Below are 23,866 nucleotides of genomic sequence, written 5' to 3'. Positions count from 1 at the left end.
CAGATTTGTACTCGTGAGTGAAATCAGATGTAGGCCAAAGAGAGAATTTTATAGGGGGCTTGGGATTTTAGGGTTTCTATGCGACGGGTTTGGAACGATTTGGATTTTTGTCAACACGTGTCGAACGATGAGACGTAAATGGAATGGGCACTGACTGAATGGGTCAATGGTCATCATCAATTTCGCCTGAAAAACGACATGTCGTTTATGGAGGTCACGAAACAAGCAAAAGCAATAAAAAGAGGAATATTTTAAATTATTCTAATGTACGAAGAGGAGTTCGAATTCGGGTGCAAGGTGCTTTGGTCAACTGATTTAACACACATCTTCAATTTCCTCGTTTCATTGTTATTAATCTTGTCTCCTTTTTAGTATTATTATTGTTATCTTTCATTTTTGGTGATTCATTAATATTAATATATTTGTTATCGGATAAAGTTTTTGTATTTTTTAGGGAATTGTTATCAGTTAAAGTTAAAAGAGGAATAATTGAAGAAAATGGCAGCGTGAAAATGATGGGTTGGATTGGAGTGCCATCAATACACACTAATATCTTGCCGTAATATTAGAGAGAGAAGAAATGATTCTTCCTCGTGATGTAATTTAATATGGAAGGAGTATCTTCCATTTTAGTTTACTTTTCTCTTCTCTTAATATTTATATCCTCTTCTATAAAATGGAGTGGGAGATGAGCCTACTTTTGCATACTGGAAACCAAAACATATCACAACAACAAACAAGAGTGTCAACAACAACATGGAGAAGAAACCATCCTTCAAGTTTGCTTCATTGGCCCTCCTCCTTCTATTGGCTGCAGTGGCAGTGGGGAAGGTGCCAGGAGCTGAAGCAAGGGGAAAGCTTCGTTGTCCTCGTATGATAGACTGCAGTAAGGTATGCCAAGGATTTCCCTCGCGCTGCATCAACGGCGACTGCATATGCGATGGGGGAAACCCTCCTCCCAAGCTCCAAGTTGAAGCCAATTGTGAACCAAATCAATTGCCTTGAATAAAGGTGTAGATATGTTATATACTATGTCTATGTCTGGGTTTCTGTTTTACCGGAGCCTATGCCTGACTTGAATTATAATAAAAGTAAACACCTTTTTGTTTCAATGGCATTATTCTTATTGCATTTTGCTTTGCTTCTAAGACTTAGGCATAACAAGAATAAAGGTTACTACTTCTTAATCCTGATTGCCAACCTATACGTACGCTAAACGAATGATTTGTCAAACAATATGATGTGATGTTTAACAGGAAATCTCATGTTTACTTGGGTGCTCTATAAAATAATGAAAAGCATAACTGCCCTTCTTTTTACCATGTGCTTCCTGCTTATACAACATCACATTCTGCAGAACCTAGAAAAACTATTCAAGAAGACATCTAGCTCAATTTAGAGCTTCAGGAAAAAAAAAATCATGGAACAATATGTCATGTCACCAACATGAAAGGCTCCTCCTCGTGATGTTGAATGTGTGAGGAAAGTTATCACAATTCGTCAAAGAGGAAAGGTTCCTGGTTAAGCAAATACATGGCTGACACTGAAAATACAAAGACTATTATGGAAACATACTTTAGGCTCAGGCACCTGGCCTTTACCTCTCTGGAAGTCTCAGGTTCTGAAACCATGCTGCTAGCAGAACTGGAAGCCCCTGCTTCAGTATCACACTCAGGTGCCTCTTCTGATGGTTCATCCACCTGACACATTGAATATAGGAGAATTTATGAGAAGAATGATCCAGAATCAACAAACAAATCATGAAGATATACAAAGGGTGAATCTCAGAAAACACTGTCTTTGAGTACATTATGTAGTTCTATGATTTTAAAAGGAAAACAAACACCATTAATTTCTTCACTTATCATAATAAGAAAGATCCAAAGGGAATACCTGCCTGGAAACTTTTATCTAAGGACTCTGTCACAGCTTCCGTGGATGTCTTCATAGAAGTAGCATTCAAAAAATTATTCTTGGAAAATGGAAGCTCTTTGTTTTCACTGTCTTCGTTGTTGCACTCAATTGCATCTTTTTTGGTGTTCCATAGCTTCTCCACCAGCAGTTTTTTCTCCATAACTAAGACATGCACCTGCACAGAAGAAACTATAGTGAAAGGATTCTTTTTCCATAATTGGCTACATATCAGTTTACTCATCCTTTTTCCTTAAAAGTAAGGAAAGAAAGTTATAAAGCCATAAAGAACTGACACCTTGAGTGTTTGTTCTATGGAAATTCAGTGACTTTTCTTATATATATATATATATATATATATGACGCAACAGATTTTCCATTTGAATTGTGGACTTCAGCGAAAAAGTGGGCCATCACATTGCTAAGTTTTGCTTATTTATGACAAGCAACTATTTTGATTTCCACCGTTGAACATAATATTAGCCACCAGTTTCTACGGCTGCACCATCAACAAAATAACGTCCACAGGACAGTGAGTGGAGAGAAAGAGAGAGAGAAGTTCCAAGATATACCTGCTTTTGGATGCGCTCTCGTTCTATGGCTAGTTGCATTGCCATATCCATCATGAACTTGATTCTGGTATTGAGTTCTTCTGCACTTGCAAATTTTGCATTGTTAGCCTGATCCAAAGACGATTCCAAGTATTCCACACTATTCCTTAGAACAGTTATTTCCGCATTTAGTTCTGAGTTAGTTTCAGATAACACAACACACTGCTCCTCTGTACTTTCTGTCTTATTTTCAGCTTTTGAAACCTTTGATTTTAGATCTTCAATTAAAGTTTCCATATCCCAAATTGCAGCATATAGCATATTCTGCTGCTCTTGACTTGCTTCAGAGGATGCTTTTGCATGCTGTAATTGGATCTCTACTTCCCTCAACTGCTTTTCTAGACTGCCAACCTTTTTTTCTGTGTTACTAGCACTTCCTTTTAGAAAACTCATCTCTTCAGTGAGTTCCACATTCGTTCCTGTTAATTCCGCAACCTTAAGTTCTGCACTCTCAGCCTTAACTTCTGTTGTAAAGATGTTTTCTTTCAAAGACTCAACTAACCTTTCCATTTCCCCAAGTTTCTCTTGACTTGATTCATTGGTGGAATTTGCATTCTTCAGCTGGAGCTCTGATTCTTTCAGCTGTTTCTCAAGGAACACCACCTTTTCTCTCAAAGCAGACAGTTCAACATCTTTCTTAATGTTCTCTTCATGAACATTCTTGAGCTTCTGCAAAGCAGTATCTTTTGCTTTCAGCTCTTCTAAACTAGCTTGAAGTTTGAATTTTAGCTCGCTTTCTCGTTGAATTGAACCATTTAGATTAAACTGAATAAGCTGCAGTCGACCTAATAATTCCTTTGAAATCCCCTGGAGCACCTCAGCAGCATTCTCTGCCTCTAAAAATCTTCCCCAAACAACTTCTGCTGCTTCTTCCATGTGAAATGCTACCTGTTCTGTACGATGTAGCTTTAATTTAAGTTCTTCTTCATTTTGTCTTGATTCAGTTAACTTCTTCTCAAGATATAGCTCTCTTGAAAGTGATTTCTCCAGCATCCACAGATTATGTCTTTGTTGTCTAGGCATCTTTAAATTTGACTTTGCATTTTTATTCGCCCATTGAGCATTTTCTGATAAATCCATGGCAATGTCAGTTTTCCCTGTTGACATGTATGCCTCAAGTAAATAATAACCAAGTAAAAAATGCATCTTCGCTATTTGAATTAAAAAAATCTCCTAACTAGACAGAAAACTTTAACTTACAATTCTCATGTGCAAAAGCTAGAATGGTTCTCTGAAACCTTTCTGACTGCATCTTAAGCTCTGAAATTTGATCTTGAGATTGCTTTAGTGATTCTTCAGAATCATTTAACTTTCCTTCCATTATAGAATACAGTTTTCCCAAGTGTCTGCACGAAGATATTTTTTGACGGGCATCAATAATTCCTGCTTGGAGAGCATCCATGAAATTGTCTAGCTCTCTTACCTCAGAATCTAGAATGCTAGATAGGAAATTGAATACCAATACTTTCTCAATAAAGTCCGCGAGAATATAGTTATTGACGGTGGCCATTGCCTCGAGATCATTCTGCTGAGCCAACAGGTATATAAGAGGTACATGGAGATTTGCCAACTTCTCAGAAGAATATGCCAAGTCCAAGTCCAGCTTTGTTAAAACTTTCAGGTAACTCTCTAACTCTTGCATGCCAGATTCATTAGATTGCACCCGTTGATTTAGGTAGTTTATCTCAACCTCAGGACTGCCAACAGTATTATCACAAACAGCATGGTCTTCCATACCTGCTGGAAGGAAAATAAAAGGCTTTGCCCTGATCCCTTCTATCTGAGTCTCTACAAAGTTCCAAAAGAGAGGGATGAGACTGAGAAAGGAAAACTTAAGTCAGAACAAGAAATTCTACGAACGGCCCCCACAATACAGTGATTGCTACATATAAACAATAGCCATACTATTGCCACCAGATTAGACTAATTGAGGATAAGTAACAACTAACAAGCAAACATTTGACATTCAGTGTAAACTAAAAATGAAATACTGTCACCAGCATTGATGTCCGTCCCTACGTTAGGTGGGGAAAGACATTCAGAATGTCAGTCCATTAATGCCTAATTGGCAGCCAAACCTTTAATACGGTCGACGAAATTAGATTAACCATTCCCTTCAGCAACCCAACTCCTCCTAACATTGGTAAGCACAATTGTCAAGCAACAAATAATGAACCTTTCTGACTGTCAGATGCTAGGTAACACCACAAGAAATACTTCCCATCTTCTACTCTATGACTTGCAACAAATCATATCAGAGAATGAATACAACTTCCTTGTGCAAAAGCCTACATATTAGAATGTATATATATACTATTGAATTTTGAAAATGAAACTAAATTGATTGGTTAAAGATATTCTTCCAGAACTATCATTATAGCATAAGAGTTTTGAAGTTTGAGACTTTCACTAAATACTATAGATCCAGTAAACTTCCAATGATTGAGCAAATTCAACAACAAAGTTACAGAATTGAGCAATCCAAAATGCATGAAGAGTTCAAAATATGTAAAGAAACCAAAACAAGTATGCCAAATTGTTTGCACAAGAAATTTCGGTAAACAAGAAAACAAAAAAATTCAGGGAAATTCAGCTTCTGGGTTCTTAGATGAATACCTGGGAGGCTGGGAGGAAGGCTCTCTGGGTCTTCTTGGTAGCTCAGTAGGGAAATTGGAGGAACAATGAAAAGCCAGAAACAGAAGAATGACAAAGATATGATAAAAACTAAACAGTTGGTTTAACCACTTCTTGTCATTCCGTTTTACCGTTAAACCAACGTGGACTTTGGAATTTGGACTTCGCTGTGGTCTTTGAGTTTGAGGCTCTGGGATCTGTGAAGCTGAGAAGTCTAAAGCCAAGAGCGCAGTGGGCACCAATTAGTCAAAACTGTATGGTGGTGGTGCTACGGCTTCCAACGGCTGCCTGCCGTACTCAGAATGTTGTGTTGTGCGGTGCACGTTGGCACCTGTTCCACGTAGGCAGCTCCCTCAATAATTGAGTTAAAGTACAATATACACAAAACGTTACTATATAAAATAAAATAAAATAAAATTGACTATGATTCTTATCAGCTCCCTCACCAAAAATACATACATGACAAACGTTTGTGCAATAAATATGAATTAAGTTCGTTCGTCATAACAGTGTGTTTGTTTTTTACACTGAAGTTTAAATCTTCTTTCTCTTAAATTATGCTAATTTAGACTATTGTTTATATTTATTTAGTAAACAAAAACAGGCATTTAGGGGCTAGTTTTGTTTTCTTATTCTTTCTAAAAAATTTATTTTGAGGGAGCTATAAGATTCATAACGGGTCATCATAAGGCAGGCAAGCCACTAATTTTGCTTTTAATAATTCAAGCAATTATTGCACCATGGATTTGAATTTCTATGTGCATGTGATATGCAATTGATTGCAGGCGATTTTAATTGTTTACATCATTTAATTACTTTTACTAATGGAATCAATTATGTCTTTCAATTCATGGTTATTCCAATCATGATCATGGATGCCACGATCTTACCTGATTCCTATACAAAAATGCATTTATTCATTTTCTCAAACCCTTTTTTTAAAAAAATACAGCTAAATAAATTAGGAAAAAACCCAATGTTTCAGTATTTAGGTAATTGCCTGGGGTGGGCTCTGGTTCCTGAATTGGGTACTTCAACTTGCTTGGGCTTGAAAAAGCTTTGTAAGTTCATTCTAAACTCATTTTTCTAGACCAAGTTGGAAGTAGTGTGAATCAATCAGGCATCTTTGAAATCTCAGTTGCCTGCCAGAAAGAATATATATATATATATATATATATATATTTGAAATTGAATGTTTTCTTCATATGTCAGTCTGAGACAAGAGTTTGATGCAGCATTTGGTTTGCATGCAGCCAATACAATCTCAAAGTTTGTACAAGCAAAAGCAAAGAGACGCAAAGCACGTTGTGTTGTCTCAATTTATCAATCACCATTTGTTAATTGTCGTCATGTCCTCCATTGACACTGTTGAGGTTTGGACCACCACCCCACCTTTTTTTTTTTTTTTTTTCAAAATATCTACCTCTCAATAGCAGCTAGGAACTTTGCTATTTTATTGCATTTCCATTCAAAATATTTCTAAGCAAAATTATGTTTGGTCATGGCTACAGGCTTTATGCGATCGAAGACCAAGTATTTGTGGTCCACTTTGATTTTAAATGCTGGGCCTCTGTTCTGATAGCAACGGGACTTGTTCCCAAAAACAAAAATTTTACTAATAAGAAAACTAAACATGCATATGTGACAAAGGATCCACTAGTATAATGGTTTGGAGCAATTGTTTCTTTAGAAAAAGTTATAAATTCAAGTTCTAGCATCTATATAGATATGTGAATTTGGCTAATTGGTCACAGTGAATTTGGCTAAGTGGAGATGTGGATTGAACATTAATTAGAAGACATTCGATATTTCTAACACTCACTCTCCAAGCCACAAGCAAAACATGTTCAAGCAACCCTCTTATCCTTATTACCTTAGAAAGAGAGACGCTCCTTTAAGTGCAAAAGACTCCAAATTACTTGTCTAACGAGAGGCTACACAAATCCCATCCAAGAAAAAATGATTTTCATTTTTTTAGACCCATCACTCCAATTAGAATCTTAGACTTTGGTTTTCATATTTCACTAGGGCTTATATGTTTAACTACTAGCTAGCTTTCCATGCATTCGCATCTCTACTTTAGCCTACTTTTCGAATTGTTTAGGTCAATTTGGGATTTTGGGATTCGATTTAGATCAAGAGATTACAGTTACCAAACAACAAATCTTATTAAGTTTCTTTTATTTCACAAAAGATATAGTTGCCTACTTGGACTAGATAGCGTCAAGTACAAAAGTTTCCAATGATAGAGTTTACTTGGACTAGATAGTGACAGGAGCTGTTATGGGGGAAAAAATCAACTATCCAAAATATGTTGAAGGGTTTGAGCACCGATGATGATTTTGGCACATTAAAATTACATTTAAATTACCTCATTTACTTCTCGTATATAAATTGTAGAGGAGTGTGTGAGATAAAATTTGAAGTGCCAAATTCATCATCTTTTGAATGATTAATCACTAACATAAGCAAAACTCTATGTGACCACATCTGAAAGGCCGCCCCGGGGTGCAGTGTGAGACAATTTGAAGATTGTATATTGGGAAGAAAAGGGCACACCGGTGATGGAATTTTCCAATAGCCGATCGATGAGCTCCTTAGCTTCATCAAATCATCAAATATTTTGAACATTTTCCCCTGCAAAGGTCTGATTTTTCACCCGTTATGATCTGTAGACTGTACCTACCTACGGTACGTGCCCTACTAGATGGTAGTGTTAAGATCTCTAGAGACAGTCATATGCATGGCGAGACAAATAGCTGGAATAGCAGGCACTCTTTTATCACAATGCCCCCTCCTCCTCCTCCTCCTCCTACCTAAAGGGGTCCCATTGCCATAGATTTATCTCTTGCACCAACGTTTACTTTTGCAGCAGAGTTAAAAACTTAAAAGGTACTAGGGAAAAGGAACAGGAAAGAGCCTCACATTTTCAAGAAGGCATCTTCTAGTTCTACTGAGAAATAAAAAAGAAGAAGAGGTGGATTTTCTGGAATTTGGTTTTCAGAAAAAGTGAGCCAAAAGTGGCTACAAAAGTTTGAAAACAATCATTCAACAACATCTCATCATGATATGCTATGTAATGATGTTTGCATGAAATTCATAATTTTTAAAAAGGAGATTCTATGTTTATCTGGTGTCCATTTACCCCAGCTGACATTCTTCCTCTACTCTTCAACATCTTAATTAAGTTTTCATCCTAATAGCTAATAGTGTTTTCCACAGTTACCAGAAACACTTATATAAAACAAAAATAACATTATTTTGGTATTTTTGACTAATTACGGTATGTTATGTGTGATAATTTTTTCACATAACAGTCTGTGATTAGTCGGAGATAACAAAACAATGCTATCCTCGTTTCATACAAGTTTTTCTACAAAGATACACATATATTTTTTAATAAATACATACCTTGAAAATAACAAGCATCTAGAAGCATACACATTAACAATTTAGTGAGGAAAACAAAATAGATTTGCAACTCAGGAAGAACATAGCTTGAATGGCCGTCCGCATTGGTTCACTTGGAAAATTTGTTTTGAAATACAAAGCATATGGGTTTTTCTAGTTCCAAAATTTTACTTATGCCCGCACGCTTTAAGTGAAGTATAAGAGTTAAAGATTATCATGTCATAAATACATTAAACATGCATGCGTACTTGTAAATTTGTAGGTGACTGTTTAGCAAGTACACATAATTTAAAGTCTGAAACGTGCTTCTCCAATTGATTACAGGTCAAGTCCAAGTACTATAGCTACTTTATTTTTCTAGAGAGAGAGAGAGAGAGAGAGAGAGAGAGAGTAATGATCAACAATTCAGTCTTTGATTGAGGTTAAAGAATTCTAAAGCTCTGGTTAAGAGATCTCGAATCCCTAACTTTCATCCCATGTTGCCATGGCTGGGATTTGGTTGCTTGGTTTTAGCTTTCCCAAAAGGAGAGCCAGCCATGCCAACCATGAACCAACTCTCACTATATACAATAATGTATTTTAATTCTAAACTTTTTATATACGTGACAGTGAAACCAATCAGTTGGCCTCCTGTATAAGAGCACACCATTACACGTGTCAATGCCCCATTTGTCCACTTCTTGGCTCCCTCATAATCTATTTGGAGAAATTGGTATGAAGGAATCTAATCCCTGTTTCCTTAATAGGGCGGTACCCTGTGTAGGTTTTGTTTTCATTGTCTTCTCCTTTATTCATTCTTTCTTATACACACTGCACATCAAAATAATAAATGATTTTTTTATGTAGTATTTAATTAAAACAAATAGATTACCATATAAAATTGTGTGTGTTTATTTTATGGTTTGGCTTTCGTCTTATTTTTCTTCTCGTACGGAGGTGTCTAGTTCAGTGAAACATGATATTTAGTTCAGTGAAACATGATATTTACTTAAACAAATGTGTTTAGTTAAAGCAACCCAATCAAATTCAACACAAATTAATCTTGTACACCTCTAAAAGCTTAGGATTTTATAAAGCAAAGTGGAGGGGGGAGATTCCATTATTCTAAGGCTTAGGTCACTGTGATTGCAAGTCCCAATGCCAACTAATAATGGCATGAGAGAAAGAAAGAAAGAAAGGGACAGTCTATGAATGGCATAAGCCATAGGTAGTAGAAATTGAACAAGTTCACTGTGGACTATTACCTTTTAGTTTTTTCTTTTCTTTTCTTTCTAATATTCAATTATTCATTTATGACCTCTAGGTGCAACTTGCGATAAATGAATAATTCATAACTGATGGGTCAACCCAGAGACTCTGATTAGGGATGATCCTAGCCATTCAATTTCATTACTTTTTTGGATGATTAGATCATGCGGCCTATATTTTATATGCACCATAGAACAAACAAACAGCACAATGTGCTGGTCTGCTAAGATAAGACGGTCAAGTTATCACGATGAGATAGCATAGATCTTCCCATATACAATAATGCAGATTGCAGACTGCATAAACCAGACGGCTTTAGTTTCGTATTGATGAATTCCATAAAATAAAAAAAAGTTATAAAAAAAAAGTGTGAAAATGAGCTAGATTTTTGGGGTCTTGACCAAACAAACCTCATTAAAAATCTTAAGCTCTTGTCCCAAGGTGCAATGGAGGACAATGCAATAAGATAAAAGAAAACTCCCAAGCAAGAGTTGGCAGTGTCAGTTGCTAGCTCAACTGGAATAAACATCTGCTTAAACAATACAATTATGCAACTTGATTGAAAATAAAATAAACAGATATTTTAAAAGTAAGTAAATCAAAGCTTTGGGCGGGGAGGAGTCTTTTTAATATTTTACAGTGGCAGTGGCGGTGGTTAATCATCAAGAGCTCTCTTTTTGATGTAAGCGTGGGTATAAAAAGCAAGAACCTTTGCCATTACTCTTCTTTTTCACTCTCTCTAACATTGAAGGAACCCATCTTCTTTGTTTCTCTCTCCACAACATTAAAGCCTTTGTTTTTATAAACAAGTTTCTCTCTCTCTTTTTTTGGGTTTGTGACAGTGAGTGTAGCAGAGCTGCTGAGCTAAAAAAAACAGGAAGGGGTTCGAACAAAGCCACCCAAATTCAATAAAAAGATTGTTTCAGTAAAAAGCTTGAATGGAGGGCAGAATACCAAAAGTTGCACAGAATCTGAAATGGGTATCTTTCTCTTACCGCTTTTAGTTTGGTCTTTCTCTATCTGTCTGTGTTTCAGAGCTGGGGTTCTGCTACTCTGACTAGGGTTTGAATGGGGGTGTATTTATTATGCTGAAATCAATGGCCTTTGTTTTAATTGACTGCTCTCCTAGGCTTTTTACCAGCTCTTCTTTGAACTGTCTTTTTTAGTTTTCTGCCTTGGGGAGGGCTTCCTTTATGAAATTTGGTACTTCAAAGTTCAGTGGTCTTTGGAAATGGTAGCTGCTAAATTGGTGTGATATTTCGTACAGTTTTTTTTAGGTACATGGGTTTTCTTTCACTGTTTTAGCCTTCTTGTGCTCATTAATTAAAGTGGATCTTTCTTGTTCACTTCTTCAAAGCTGTTTTCTTTGTGTACTTTGCTTCACACGGTACATGATTTCTTCTCTTTTTGGCTTTCTGGAGCTTCTGAGGTAAAGTTTTTCAGAGCAGTTTGAGGTTTCTTCAATTGCAAGTTTTAAAGTTTCATACTTTTGTGTGTTTGAAGTGTCCTATTTGAGCTGAATTCTACTTCCCGTAGTTACCCTGCTTTTCTTTTTTCTTCTCCTGGTTGATCCTGGTTTGAATATAGAGATTCAAATTCAGGTTCTAGGTTTTAATAGGGGCGATCAACTTTGGAGGTTTTGGTTGTAAGAGAAAAGATGGATATGGGTGACCAAGACAAATTTGAATTAGAGAATAGGAATGAGGATCCTATGAATTATTCACCTGGTATGGCTCCAGACTGGCGATTTGGGGGCTCCAATCTCACAAATACGTCTGTGGGTTTGGTTTCCACTGGAAATTCTATGGCAGTTAGTAAAGGGGATCTCGTTGGTTCTTCTTCCCGGCCCTCTGATTCAATGGTGGACTCTTTTAACCCAACACTTTGGGACCACCCAACCAATTCACAGGAGTTGGGGGGATTTTGTGACATCAACGGTCAGACCAGTGCAAGCACTTCAGACACAATAGGAATTAGAAAAGGCATTCCTGTCTCTTTGAGAAGTGGTATTGATAGACCCCTTGAGATGTGTTGGAATCCACCAAATTCAATGTTGAAAGGGGGAATTTTCTTACCAAATGGGCCTGGGATGCTCCCACAGAGCTTGTCTCAGTTCCCAGCCGATTCTGCCTTCATTGAGCGTGCTGCGAGGTTCTCGTGCTTCAATGGTGGGAGTTTTAGTGATATGCTCAACCCTTTTGGTGTTCCTGAATCCATGAGTCTTTATTCTAGGGGTGGAGGAATGATGCACTGGACACAAGAAGTTGTAGCAGGTAATGGCTCGAAAGCGGTGTCCTGCGCTCAATCTCAGAGGAATGAGATAAATGGGGGTGATGCTTCAAGAGATGTTACCTTGCCTATTGAGCTTGGGACTACTGAAGGGAGCCCACTGAAGAATGAGAAGAAAAGTGAGAGTCTTGTGAAATCTCACGATGAGGCGAAACACACTGTTGGCGGGTCTGGTAATGAGTCGGATGAAGCGGATTTCAGCGGTGGTGCTGGTCAAGAGGAGCCTTCTATGTTGGAGGGTACAGGTGTAGAACCTTCTTCTAAGGGCTCTAAGAAAAGGAAAAGGAGTGGGCAGGTAAACCATCATTTTGAATGTTTTCTTTCACATGCAAAAGCTGTCCTTTTGTCTTCAGAAAATTCCTTATGCGTGTCATTTATCTTTGATGGCAGGCCAATGAACTTGATCAGGCCCATGCACAGCAACCTGGTGAATCAGCACAGGATGCTTCTGAATTTCAACAGAAGGGAGAGCAACACCCAGCGTCAACTACCAACAAGACTACCGGAAAACAGAGTAAACAAGGGTCTCAAGCGTCTGATCCACCAAAAGAAGAATATATTCACGTTAGAGCCCGAAGGGGCCAGGCAACAAATAGTCATAGTCTTGCAGAAAGAGTAAGATATTATGTGGAAATTTTTATTATTACTACATTTGGGTTGGAGTTGATTGATTTTTGCAACAGGTCAGAAGGGAGAAGATCAGTGAGAGGATGAAGTTTCTCCAAGATCTTGTACCTGGATGCAGCAAGGTTGTCGTATGGGAATTAAATATACGTCAAATTCTCACCTGATAGTTGCCTAGTTCTATTCATGACAATCAACTAGTTTTTGCAGGTAACTGGGAAGGCTGTGATGCTGGACGAAATCATTAACTATGTACAATCATTGCAACGACAGGTTGAGGTATGAATGTGTTTTTTTGTTTTTTTGGTTCCTCTTCTTCTGAGGTTGTGGTTCTTATTATATCTAGTGTAATGGGTCTTTCCTGTATCTTGGATTGGGGCATTAAATATTTGATTTCATCAAAAGTGTTAATTGGGTTGTGAGCTATTCATAAGTTGTTATTCTGGTTAAGGTCTTGCTTCTAAGACAAAGATTGCAAATAGGTGAATCATTATTAATAAACGTTTATACAGGCCATAAACTCAACTTTTACTGTCATGTGCTTCTGATTAGTAAAGGATGCTTGATCGTATCTTACACTGACCTGTTCTTTTTGCAGTTTTTGTCGATGAAGCTTGCAACAGTGAATCCACGACTGGATTTTAACATTGAAGGCCTCCTTACAAAAGATGTAAGTCATTTTGCCTATATTCCATGAGAATGCAGAATAATTATATATACGTGCCTCATCTGATTCACCCTCGTACATCATTTCCACACAGATCCTTCAGTCACGGGTTGGACCTTCATCTACGCTGGGGTTTTCTCCGGATATGCCTATTGCATATCCTCAGCTACATCCATCTCAATCAGGACTTATCCAAGCTGGCCTCCCTGGAATGGGGAGCCCTTCTGATATACTTCGGAGAGCCATGAGTTCCCAAATGACACCAATGACCGGAGGATTCAAGGAGCCATCTCAGGTATCTTTCAAATGATAGCTAGAATTCTGTTGCTAAACTTTCATATAAAATCTGGATAACATCCCATACACCATGTACACCTGAATGTCATTCTTCTGCCCAGCTTTCAGAGTCTCTATAATGTTACGACTGAACCTTCATAATCCTATATTTGGCTACAGCTACCCAATGTGTGGGAGGATGAGCTCCACAATGTTGTCCAGATGAGCTACGGAGCCAGTACTCCCACTGGTAGCCAAGATGTGGATGGTGCGTGTCATTGGTTTTTTCTGTATGAGCGTTTCCTCTGATATTTCTCCACTGTCTTGGGAGCTAATTTCTCTTCTGAAACTGCAGGATCAGGGACACCAGGCCAAATGAAAGTTGAACTTTGATTATACGATTCATATTTACGCCACGCAACACATTTATGGCCCCGTATATTTACAATACTACCTTGATGAAATAACAAAAATCATGATGTTCCTTTTAACCGTCATCAATGATGATGAACATACCATCGCAATGTTTACTGCGAGCTCGACCAGTTAAATGCGAGGCTTCTGGCTTAGAGGATTCTCACAAATATAATGCAGCAGCAGCAGCAGATGACATATTCATATTATAAAAAGCATTGTATGCTAAATAGGCAGAAAGGTGAAATTCTTTGTTCAAAGGGGTGGGTTTGCTCTCTGACTTAGGTGACTTTGTGGATCGAAGAATGTTGTATAGAGATAACAGAGACTACTAAATAGGGAAGGGAAGCTGCCTTTTATAATCTGGCGATGAGATGGGCAAAGTGTCAGTTACAAGAAATTTGCAATGAGAATCTTGGTGATGTTTTTGTTCATTTTAGATTAAGAAGCTGTTTGTATTGTTTATATATAACAAAATTATTATTTCTCCTCTTGATACAATTTTTTAACCTATATACATTAAAAACGGATTTAAAAAAAATAATATTTTTAATGCAATAAAATTGGAGTAATTACAGATACTGAATTAAATTAAAATTTGAGTATTTGGAAAATAAAAAATAAAAAAGACTAATATTTATAGCTGATTAGAATATTAACTTCAACATCACAATGTTAAAAATAGAAAAAATAGAAAAATATATATCTATCTATGACCAAGGCACACTCCCTCAAGCTTACCATAAGCTCGAATTCATCCGAGCACAAACTCTTTTCTCTAAATTACCGCCAAAAGGCCTCTTCCTCTAATGTCTTTGTCCTCTAACAACTACTGTAACTTGCTCAAACTGTGCTGCCAAGCAGGAAACCATGCACAAGCAAAGAAGCTCCACTGTCACATTATCAAAACCGTTACAAGTCCGGAAACCTTTCTTCTCAATAATATGATCACGACGTACGGGAGATTAGGCAACTTAAGGTATGCTCGTCATGTGTTCGATCAAATGCCTCACCCAACCCTTTTCTCATGGAACGCCATTCTCTCCGTCTATTCTAAATCGGGTTATCTTTCTGATATGCAAGAGATCTTCGATCGCATGCCGAGGCGAGATGGGGTGTCTTGGAATTCATTTATTTCGGGGCATGCGTCCTGTGGTTTGCTTGCTGAGGCTGTCAAATTTTATAGCTTGATGTTAACGGACGGAGCCGCCAATTTGAACCGGATAACGTTTTCCACGATGCTTGTGCTTTGTTCGAGTCAGCGGTGCGTGAACTTGGGTCGACAGCTTCATGGGCATATAGTGAAATTTGGGTTCGAGTCGTATGTGTTTGTTGGTAGTCCCTTGGTTGACATGTACTCAAAAGCAGGGTTGATTCTTGACGCAAAACGTGTTTTCAATTCTATGCCGGAGAGGAATGTGGTTATGTATAATACATTGATCACCGGGCTTTTACGGTGTGGATTGATTGAAGATTCTGAATGTTTGTTCAGTAAAATGCCTGAAAAAGATTCGATTTCGTGGACCACAATGATTACAGGACTTACCCAAAACGGTTCAGGCAGCAAAGCTCTTGATAAGTTTAGAGAAATGATATTAGAAGGCTTAAGTATGGATCAATATACATTTGGTAGCGTATTGACAGCATGCGGGGGCCTATTTGCCTTGGAAGAGGGCAAGCAAGTTCATGCCTATATCATTAGGACTGAGCTTATAGATAACATCTTCGTTGGTAGTGCTCTTGTTGACATGTATTGCAAATGTAGAAGCATAAAAGCTGCAGAAGGAGTTTTCAAGAGGATGAGCTGCAAGAATGTGGTATCGTGGACTGCAATGCTTGTGGGTTATGGCCAGAATGGGTACAGTGAAGAAGCTGTTAGAGTTTTTTGTGACATGCAGAGAAAAGGGGTTGAACCAGATGATTTTACCCTGGGAAGTGTAATTAGCTCATGTGCAAACCTAGCAAGCTTAGAAGAAGGTGCCCAGTTCCACGGTCAAGCTCTAGCTTCAGGCTTGATTTCTTTCATTACAGTTTCAAATGCACTTGTCACCTTATATGGTAAATGTGGAAGCATCGAAGACTCCCATCGGCTGTTCAATGAGATGAACATCAGGGATGAGGTCTCCTGGACAGCCTTGGTTTCAGGTTATGCCCAGTTTGGAAAAGCTTATGAGACAATTGATTTGTTTGAAAGGATGCTGGCCCATGGTTTGAAACCCGACGGAGTTACTTTCATAGGGGTTCTTTCAGCTTGCAGCAGAGCAGGACTCGTGGATAAAGGACATCAGTATTTTGAATCCATGGTAAAAGAACATGGAATTACACCAATTATGGATCACTACACTTGCATCATTGACCTTCTCAGCCGAGCTGGAAGGTTAGAAGAAGCAAAAAGATTCATAAATGAGATGCCTTTCCATCCCGATGCAATTGGTTGGGCCACTTTGCTGAGCTCATGTAGACTTCATTGTAATATCGAAATTGGTAAATGGGCAGCTGAATCTCTTCTAGAGTTAGAGCCCCAGAATCCTGCTAGTTATATCTTGCTCTCAAGCATCTATGCTGCTAAAGGGAAATGGAATGAGGTGGCCAATTTAAGGAGAGGAATGAGGGATAAGGGGGTTAGAAAGGAACCAGGATGCAGTTGGATCAAATATAAGAGCAGAGTGCACATTTTTTCAGCAGATGACCAGTCAAGTCCATTTTCAGATCAGATATATGCCAAGCTGGAGAAACTAAATTGCAAAATGATAGAAGAGGGTTATGAGCCAGATATGAGTTCTGTTCTTCATGATGTTGAGGAATCAGAAAAGAAGAAGATGCTTAATTACCACAGCGAGAAGCTGGCAATTGCGTTTGGATTGATATTTCTTCCTGCTGGCGTTCCTATACGAGTAGTTAAAAACCTTAGAGTATGCGGGGATTGCCACAATGCCACTAAATACATTTCCAAGATCACCAAGAGAGAGATACTTGTAAGAGATGCTGTCCGGTACCATTTATTTAAAGATGGAACTTGTTCATGTGGAGATTTCTGGTGATGAGATTGTCAGTGTCAAAAGCTGTTGGAGCGGATTGTAAAACCATTATATTTACTAGGTAAGTGACCAAATTCAGAATTTCTCTGTGCTTTAGAAGCAACTATTCAAGAATTAGAAATAGATGCATCAACAATTTTAATAAGAACAGAATCATTCCAGTAATGATAGCTAGCTGCTGAGACAATGCTAGAGAGGTGGAAAAATCATAAAGGCAAAGAGATTGAGGTGTTTGAAGAATTTAGGTTGTTAAAGACCAGAAGTGGTTAACCGTAAAATACACAATCACACAAAGACAGAAAATTATTCGTTAATGTCCAAAACTTGATCAACAATAGCTGAACCATAAAATACACAATCAAACAAAGAATGCAAGTTTGAGAATCTCAGGCATGGGCTGATAATTGCAACCTAATCTAAATGTCATTCAGATTGCTGTGATCTTGTATTGGACTCTTCATGACCTTCATGTCGGTTCTGCATTAGGTTAAAAATGAGCTGTTAAATATAAGATTTATCACTGATGCAGACTGTGGGAAGAATTAGAAAGTCCAACAATAATAGTTACCTGCTGCAACTGAGTACAGATCTCAATGACTTCAGCTGGAGGTGCCCAATCACCAAAGTTCCTCTCAATAAACTGGTATGCAATGCCACTCCTTCCACTGCCAACTACAAAGAGTCCCCCCTTAATTTCACCTTCTCCTTTGAAGTTTTGTTTTATTCCCATAGCTTTTGCACGCTTGTAATTTGCTATGGCTCGAGGATTGAAAACAAAACCTGATAGGAATTTTTCCTTGAGCAGTTTCCCTCCACCAAGTGCTTTGAAGAATTCCATTCCGCGATCAAACAATACAACACCACCCCAGTATCGAGGCCAGAAGTCCTTTATCTGCAGCATCAAAATAACACATCATCCAAAGTTGAAGGTAAGAGGCAGAAATTGAAGTGTAGTTAGTTATACCTCTGACTCCATATGTTCATGAAGAACTGCAAATAGTTGAATTCCCAGTGAATCAAAAATGGGTTTTTTGGCATATAGCTGGTGAGCTTCAGCCCTACACATGATGCACCTGTTTCAAATTCAAATATTAGTTAGTTTCAAGAAAGATGCTCATACTTTGAAGTAGACTTAAAGATATCTTATGGAAAACTCTATATCTCACAGTATAGTCGAGCCAGCTTTTCAAGGTCGTACCCTAGTTTTGTTTGTTTTATTTACATCTTTTGTAGTTTAAGACAAGGTTGTCATCCTATATCAATATACCTTCATCATGTGATCTTTATTTTAATTTGTGAATCTCTGTCTTGTATTTACTTAGTGCACCCCTGTAAAAAAGTATTGATCAACAAACCCCCCCTACTTGTCTGAGTTCATGACTGAAAAGTTTAGCATTTAGTATAATGGACAAAACCAGGCTCTGTGAAATAAAGCCATGCTTTAATGCAGTGCATAAGAATTTACCCTGGACGTCGGATGCAGAGAAGGACTGCTGGTTTGTTTTGCCACAGTTCCGAAGCCTTCATTGGAGGTGTTTTGGTTTTCACCAAATGCTCCATCCCCATCTTATACTCTGGAGTTAGCTTCTGAATTGAGATGTTTTCGATGGTAGAGTATGGAGCAACTTTTTCAACTACAGGAGGAGGTTGTACACAACCACATGCTCTAGGTTCAGCTGGCTCCATAGCAACTATCCCTTTGAAAATGTATCCATCCTTAATCTTAAAACTGGCCAGTGATTGTTGCAGAGATTTGCTATTGATTGAACTATTTCTTGTTGGTAATTTACTATGAAACTTCTGAGAGTTTACAGATTGAAAACTCCTTTGAATGCTAGTATTTTTCGAAAGTAAGGTAATTTTTTCTGTTGCAAGGGAAGGATGCGAGTTTGGTAGGTGATCTGCACAAGCACTGGTTCTGTCCATAAAACGGGCAACATGGCCTCGCTTCATGCCAAACTGGGAAGAAAGATCTCCGGGGTTTAAGTTAAGGAGCTCAGACAGACATTTCCCACTGGACTCGATCCTATCACCATATTGCATCAAAGCACGGTCATGCAGGTATGACCTGATTTCCAGTGCATCCTAGAGTACACACAAAAGAAATGACTCAGAGGCAGATTCATATGTATATATGTTGATTCTTTTCTGTGATAAGTAAAAACAAACCAAACTATAAGACATGTTTTTGTAGAATCATACATAATGTTCAGAGATTAGGGAGTGATTTCTGAAAAAAAAAAAAAAAAAAAAACTAGAAAATTATATTTATGAGCCAGAGGAAGTGGGAGATTGGTTTTAGATAGCATATGCTGCAGAAAAATGACAGACGATGAAAAAGACTCTAGATAACCAACCTTCTCTAGCTGTGTCATGCTTAATGCATCCATATCATCTGTATTCATGATTTTTAAGGTCGGCACATCATCCCAGCCTTCTTCCAACAGCTTTGGAAGCAGCACTTTCAGAACTCCCTCCCCAACAAATTCTTCTATTGAAAAAGAAGCCATAGCAGAGAATGTTCCAAGTGAACCAGTTCTCGAACAGGGTCGGGTCTGGATATAGAGAAGATCAAACACTATTGGTGTTTAGGCTCTAACTACTCAAGACATATAAAGGCCTGAGGAGATGATTAAAAATATTGGACTTTAAAAAAACAACATGCATCTCATTCTAGCCGGCAATATTAAATGATTTAACAGTTTAGTTCAATATTTTGATGTTTGTTTCTTTAGGAATGTTTCTTCGACCAATTTACACTAAATGAATTATTGGATGGATCATGGAGACTAAATACAAAAGCTAGAAACAATACCAGGTCATAAATATTGGTTAAGGCATAGAATAATGAAGTAACATAGGCTGTTCCAGGCTTCTATCATTGCCGGCTGAGACCTGCTCTCCATTGTATTACAAATGTCCAAGCATAAATAAAGGGGGATTTGCTTTGTTTTTGGCCAACTTGCCGAGGAAAGTCTTAATATTATTTGTATGTAAAGCAACAGAGTCAATTCTTATGCAGAAGTTTAAAATTCCTCCCTTGGTTGTGCCTTGTTTATCTTTTTTCATTCTTGGGTGAATTCCTTGTGCCTTGTTTGCTGTCTCACTAGTGAATGCTATTATGTCAGCCTTCTTTGTTCGGTTGTTGGATGTAAAATCCAAGATGAGGGTAATTTGATTAACATAGATAGGGAGGGACATTACGTAAAATAGATAGATAGATTAACAAACAAAAGCAGCAATAGACTACTACTCATTTTTTATTCATATAGTAGTGAGACTAAGTAGAAGCTATTTGCGCAAATCCTTGAAATAGGCAGCTGGGTTGCTCTCAAAGCTCTCCCTGGTGATTGTATAATCTCTTCCAGGTGCTTTCATATTCCATGCTGCATTGCCTCCACCTCCACCACCACCACCACCACCACCACCACCACCACCACCACTTGCTCCTCCTACATTGGATGACTTGGCTCCACCACCAGCATTTTGGTTTCCCACCTGGCTATTACTGTTACCATTAGACCCTTTGCTGCCTCCCATCTTTGCAATCCAAAATGCTTTTCTGGTTTCTGTTTTTGGTCAGGTAAGATAATCCAAAGTGCAAAATTACTCGGTTGGTTTGGTTCTGTGGTTTAGTTGGAGGGCTGCATTGCTATATATACACACAGATTCAGATTGTAGTGCATCAGTTTGGTTCTAAGAATTAAGAGAGTCAAAAGTGGAAATGAATAGAAGAAGCATTGGAACTGCCAGAATACTATTGACTGTTTGTTCATTGAACTCGAGTTTTCCAATTACCGTGATAGGATTGGGATTTGAATACTTGGATGAAGTATCGTGTTTCCAATCCAAGTATGTGGTTTCCTTTCTGACGGAATGTCTAATTACGAGAAGGATGGCATTTCCCAACAACAATTGTACAATAAAGAAAGCTTGAACGTCATCGAAAGTCCTGCAAACTACATTATAATTTCTTGCTCAAATATCCGATACCTCAATCAACAAGGGGTTATGATCCAAAAAAAGAGGAAAAAAGGAAAGGAACTACGAGGCCCAAATAGAATCAACGCAAACAATTTGGGCCTGCAAAAGAAGAATATGAAGGCCCAGAGATCTTCGACCAAATAGCTTGATGGTGGCCTAGATGAAAACATTAGTGACATGAAGGGACATGGGAATTGGGGCCAGCGGATCTGCTCCCGAGGTTGATCACTATTTTTCAAAGCAAAATTTTCTTATGGAAGCTCTAGTCTCTCTGTTAAAGTTAGGAAAAAGTCATGAAAGAAAATCATATTGTAATACTAATGTCATTGGTGACGAAGCCGGGGAGAAATTTCAACATGAAGTCACTATCATTTTTGCCCTTTGGATTGTAGTAACTAGCAGGACAAACTAACAAACAGAAGCAACATGACCAGATTGGTTTTCTCTGGACTTTTTTTCTAAACAATCAGGAGCAAGAAAAGCTTTAAAAACTCGGTAGGGTTCATTCAGAGAAAGAGAGAGAGATAGCCGCAGAGAAAATCAATACCCCCAAAATGACTACTTTGGGAGGCCTAATAATCATTCTTTCAAGTTTTCTGTGTCTGCTCCTTGTCTTAGCTTTCATCAAGATCCTTCACAAACTATGGTGGACTCCGATTCGCATACAGAAGCTGATGGCTTTGCAGGGGATCAAAGGCCCTTCTTACAGATTCATCTATGGAAATACGAAAGAAATCTCCAACATGAAAAAGGAAGTCATGGGCAGGCCTCACATTTTATCACACGACATATTTTCTGTAGTTCAACCTCACGTTCACTCGTGGACCAACATATATGGTAACAAAATAACAAGACATCCCATTTAGTTAACTATTGTAATTTAAATCTAACTTCTAAACAAGATAAGTTTTGGTCATTTTTGCATGCAATTACAGGGAAGAATTATCTTCAATGGCATGGTTCTCGAGCTCAGTTGGTCATAACAGAACCTGAGTTGTGCAAAGAGATACTAAATAACAAAGGCAGAGCTTATTCGAAAAGAGAGCCCCCAAACATTTCAAAGAAGCTATTTGGAGATGGCCTTGTGGTAACAAACAAAGCTGAAAAATGGGCAAAATTGCGAAAGCTGGCCACCCACGCTTTCCATGGAGAGAGTTTAAAAGTAAGTTATTAAGTTGCTGGTACTTTGTTGCAAAGAGTATTATAGTAATAGCTCTGTCAACTCTTTAAACATGAAAAGAATAAGTTGAAGGCAAAAGTCTGCTAATAACATGATGGTATTATTGTTTTACTAGAGTATGATCCCAGATATGGTAGCCAGTGCCGAGAAGATGGTAGAAAGGTGGAAAGTTTATGAAGGAAAAGAGATTGAGGTGTTTGAAGAGTTCAGATTGTTCACTTCGGAAGTGATTTCGAGAACAGCATTTGGCAGCAGCTATTCAGAAGGACAGGACATATTTGAAATGTTGAGGAAGTTAGGCTTCCTAATATTCAAAAATATTCTCAAAGTCAGGGTTCCTGTCATCAGGTAACTTAGTACTTCTAATATTCCAATTGAAGAGAAGAAATAAGAAATTTTTAGAGAGTTACTTCTGTTCTCTCATTTTTAGTCTTTCATTCAATGTTGCAGTAAGCTCTTCAAAACCAGCGATGAGATCGAATCGGAAAAACTTGAGAAAGGAATCCATGCCTCCATAATAGAGATGGTTAAGAAAAGAGAAAAGAAGAAAATGACTGGAGAAAACGACAGCTTTGGGAGTGATTTTCTTGGATTGCTTTTGAAGGCTAATCATGAAACCAATGAGAACCAGAGGATTTTGGTGCAGGAGATAATTGATGAGTGCAAGACGTTTTACTTTGCCGGACAAGAAACCACTAATACTTTGCTTTGTTGGACTGTCTTTCTTCTGGCACTCCATACGGATTGGCAAGAGGAAGCAAGAAAGGAGGTGCTACAATTATTTGGCAAACAAACTCCAAATCTTGATGGCATTGGCAAACTGACAACAGTAAGAAACTTGTCTAGGTGGCAGAAATCTGTTCTCAATAAAGTTCGAGATCCTGATTTGGTTATCCATTTTTCTTTTTGATGCAGATGAGTATGATCATCAATGAGACTCTAAGGTTATATCCCCCTGCTGTTCACATTGTAAGGAGAGTCGAAAGGGAAATTAGACTAGGAAGGCTGATTGTTCCTAGTAACCTTGAATTGGATGTCTCAATCGTAGCACTTCACCATGATCCTCAAATCTGGGGACAAGATGTGCAACTTTTCAAACCAGAGAGATTCTCGGAAGGGGTTGCCAAAGCAACCAACAATCATGTAGGCGCATTCATACCCTTTTCAATGGGACCTCGAACTTGTGTGGGCTTAAACTTTGCGATAACAGAAGTGAAGATTGCTTTGTCGATGATTCTACAACGTTACACCTTCACCCTTTCCCCGGGTTATGTCCACTCGCCCTTACATCTTCTTACAGTTCGTCCACAACATGGAGTACAGGTAAGGCTACAACCACTTTGAACTGCGAAGATCAGATCAGTTGCCCGTGATTCTTGTACTTGGTGCATAAAGTGGACATAACCCATGTTGTGCCTATGAATGTTGCACTTTGAGACAAGACAGACAAGGAGCTTACTTGTCAATTATCCTTTCAAGTTTACGAAGCAATTGTTCTCTTTAGTTTTGCAGTATTTTGCTGAGTCCAAAGTTTTCCTGTTTGTTTTTGTTTTTTGGGTAGAATAAAATCTTATGCTTA

The 23,866-nt window shown here is 38.1% G+C and overlaps 4 protein-coding genes across 13 annotated transcripts; 3 read left to right on the top strand and 1 right to left on the bottom strand.

The window, feature by feature from the left end:
- Positions 1-1,248: 1,248 nt before the first annotated feature.
- Positions 1,249-5,494, bottom strand: LOC117614917 (WPP domain-interacting tail-anchored protein 2). Of its 3 annotated transcripts, none has more exons than XM_034343847.1 (5): positions 5,139-5,494; positions 3,723-4,310; positions 2,484-3,619; positions 1,898-2,089; positions 1,249-1,700 (listed from the first exon to the last, which is right to left on the bottom strand). In XM_034343847.1, the coding sequence occupies exons 2-5, from the start codon at positions 4,255-4,257 to the stop codon at positions 1,491-1,493; spliced, it is 2,073 nt and encodes a 690-aa protein (XP_034199738.1). In that variant the 5' UTR covers positions 4,258-4,310; positions 5,139-5,494; the 3' UTR covers positions 1,249-1,490. The 3 variants fall into 3 exon arrangements, with proteins under 3 accessions (XP_034199738.1, XP_034199739.1, XP_034199740.1); XM_034343848.1 differs by having other exon boundaries at positions 1,283-1,700; positions 3,723-4,339; XM_034343849.1 differs by having other exon boundaries at positions 1,466-1,700; positions 1,894-2,089.
- Positions 5,495-10,560: 5,066 nt separating this feature from the next.
- Positions 10,561-14,523, top strand: LOC117616157 (transcription factor bHLH49-like). Of its 5 annotated transcripts, none has more exons than XM_034345385.1 (9): positions 10,561-10,795; positions 11,417-12,399; positions 12,495-12,719; positions 12,788-12,853; positions 12,939-13,007; positions 13,327-13,398; positions 13,490-13,690; positions 13,852-13,939; positions 14,027-14,465. In XM_034345385.1, exons 2-9 carry the CDS (start codon positions 11,473-11,475, stop codon positions 14,062-14,064), a joined length of 1,686 nt encoding a protein of 561 aa, XP_034201276.1. In that variant the 5' UTR covers positions 10,561-10,795; positions 11,417-11,472; the 3' UTR covers positions 14,065-14,465. The 5 variants fall into 5 exon arrangements, 4 of the variants coding, with proteins under 4 accessions (XP_034201276.1, XP_034201274.1, XP_034201273.1 ...); XM_034345383.1 differs by having other exon boundaries at positions 11,403-12,399; XR_004584110.1 differs by having other exon boundaries at positions 10,561-12,399; positions 13,794-13,939; positions 14,027-14,062.
- Positions 14,524-14,840: 317 nt separating this feature from the next.
- LOC117615029 (putative pentatricopeptide repeat-containing protein At1g68930) lies at positions 14,841-19,286 on the top strand. 4 transcript variants are annotated; one of them, XM_034343995.1, is made up of 4 exons: positions 14,841-17,184; positions 17,653-17,766; positions 17,929-18,052; positions 19,004-19,286. In XM_034343995.1, exon 1 carries the CDS (start codon positions 14,895-14,897, stop codon positions 17,124-17,126), a length of 2,232 nt encoding a protein of 743 aa, XP_034199886.1. In that variant the 5' UTR covers positions 14,841-14,894; the 3' UTR covers positions 17,127-17,184; positions 17,653-17,766; positions 17,929-18,052; positions 19,004-19,286. The 4 variants fall into 4 exon arrangements, with proteins under 4 accessions (XP_034199886.1, XP_034199889.1, XP_034199885.1 ...); XM_034343998.1 differs by having other exon boundaries at positions 18,574-19,286; XM_034343994.1 differs by having other exon boundaries at positions 17,929-19,286.
- Positions 19,287-21,570: 2,284 nt separating this feature from the next.
- Positions 21,571-23,866, top strand: LOC117615028 (cytochrome P450 CYP749A22-like). The gene is made up of 5 exons (XM_034343993.1): positions 21,571-21,944; positions 22,043-22,269; positions 22,403-22,635; positions 22,738-23,116; positions 23,203-23,866. Exons 1-5 carry the CDS (start codon positions 21,662-21,664, stop codon positions 23,629-23,631), a joined length of 1,551 nt encoding a protein of 516 aa, XP_034199884.1. The 5' UTR covers positions 21,571-21,661; the 3' UTR covers positions 23,632-23,866.

This window comes from Prunus dulcis, chromosome 1, assembly GCF_902201215.1.
Source record: "Prunus dulcis chromosome 1, ALMONDv2, whole genome shotgun sequence".
Taxonomy (NCBI): domain Eukaryota; kingdom Viridiplantae; phylum Streptophyta; class Magnoliopsida; order Rosales; family Rosaceae; genus Prunus; species Prunus dulcis.
Note: the sequence above shows the minus strand (reverse complement) of the source record. Positions and strands in the feature narration are given on the sequence as shown.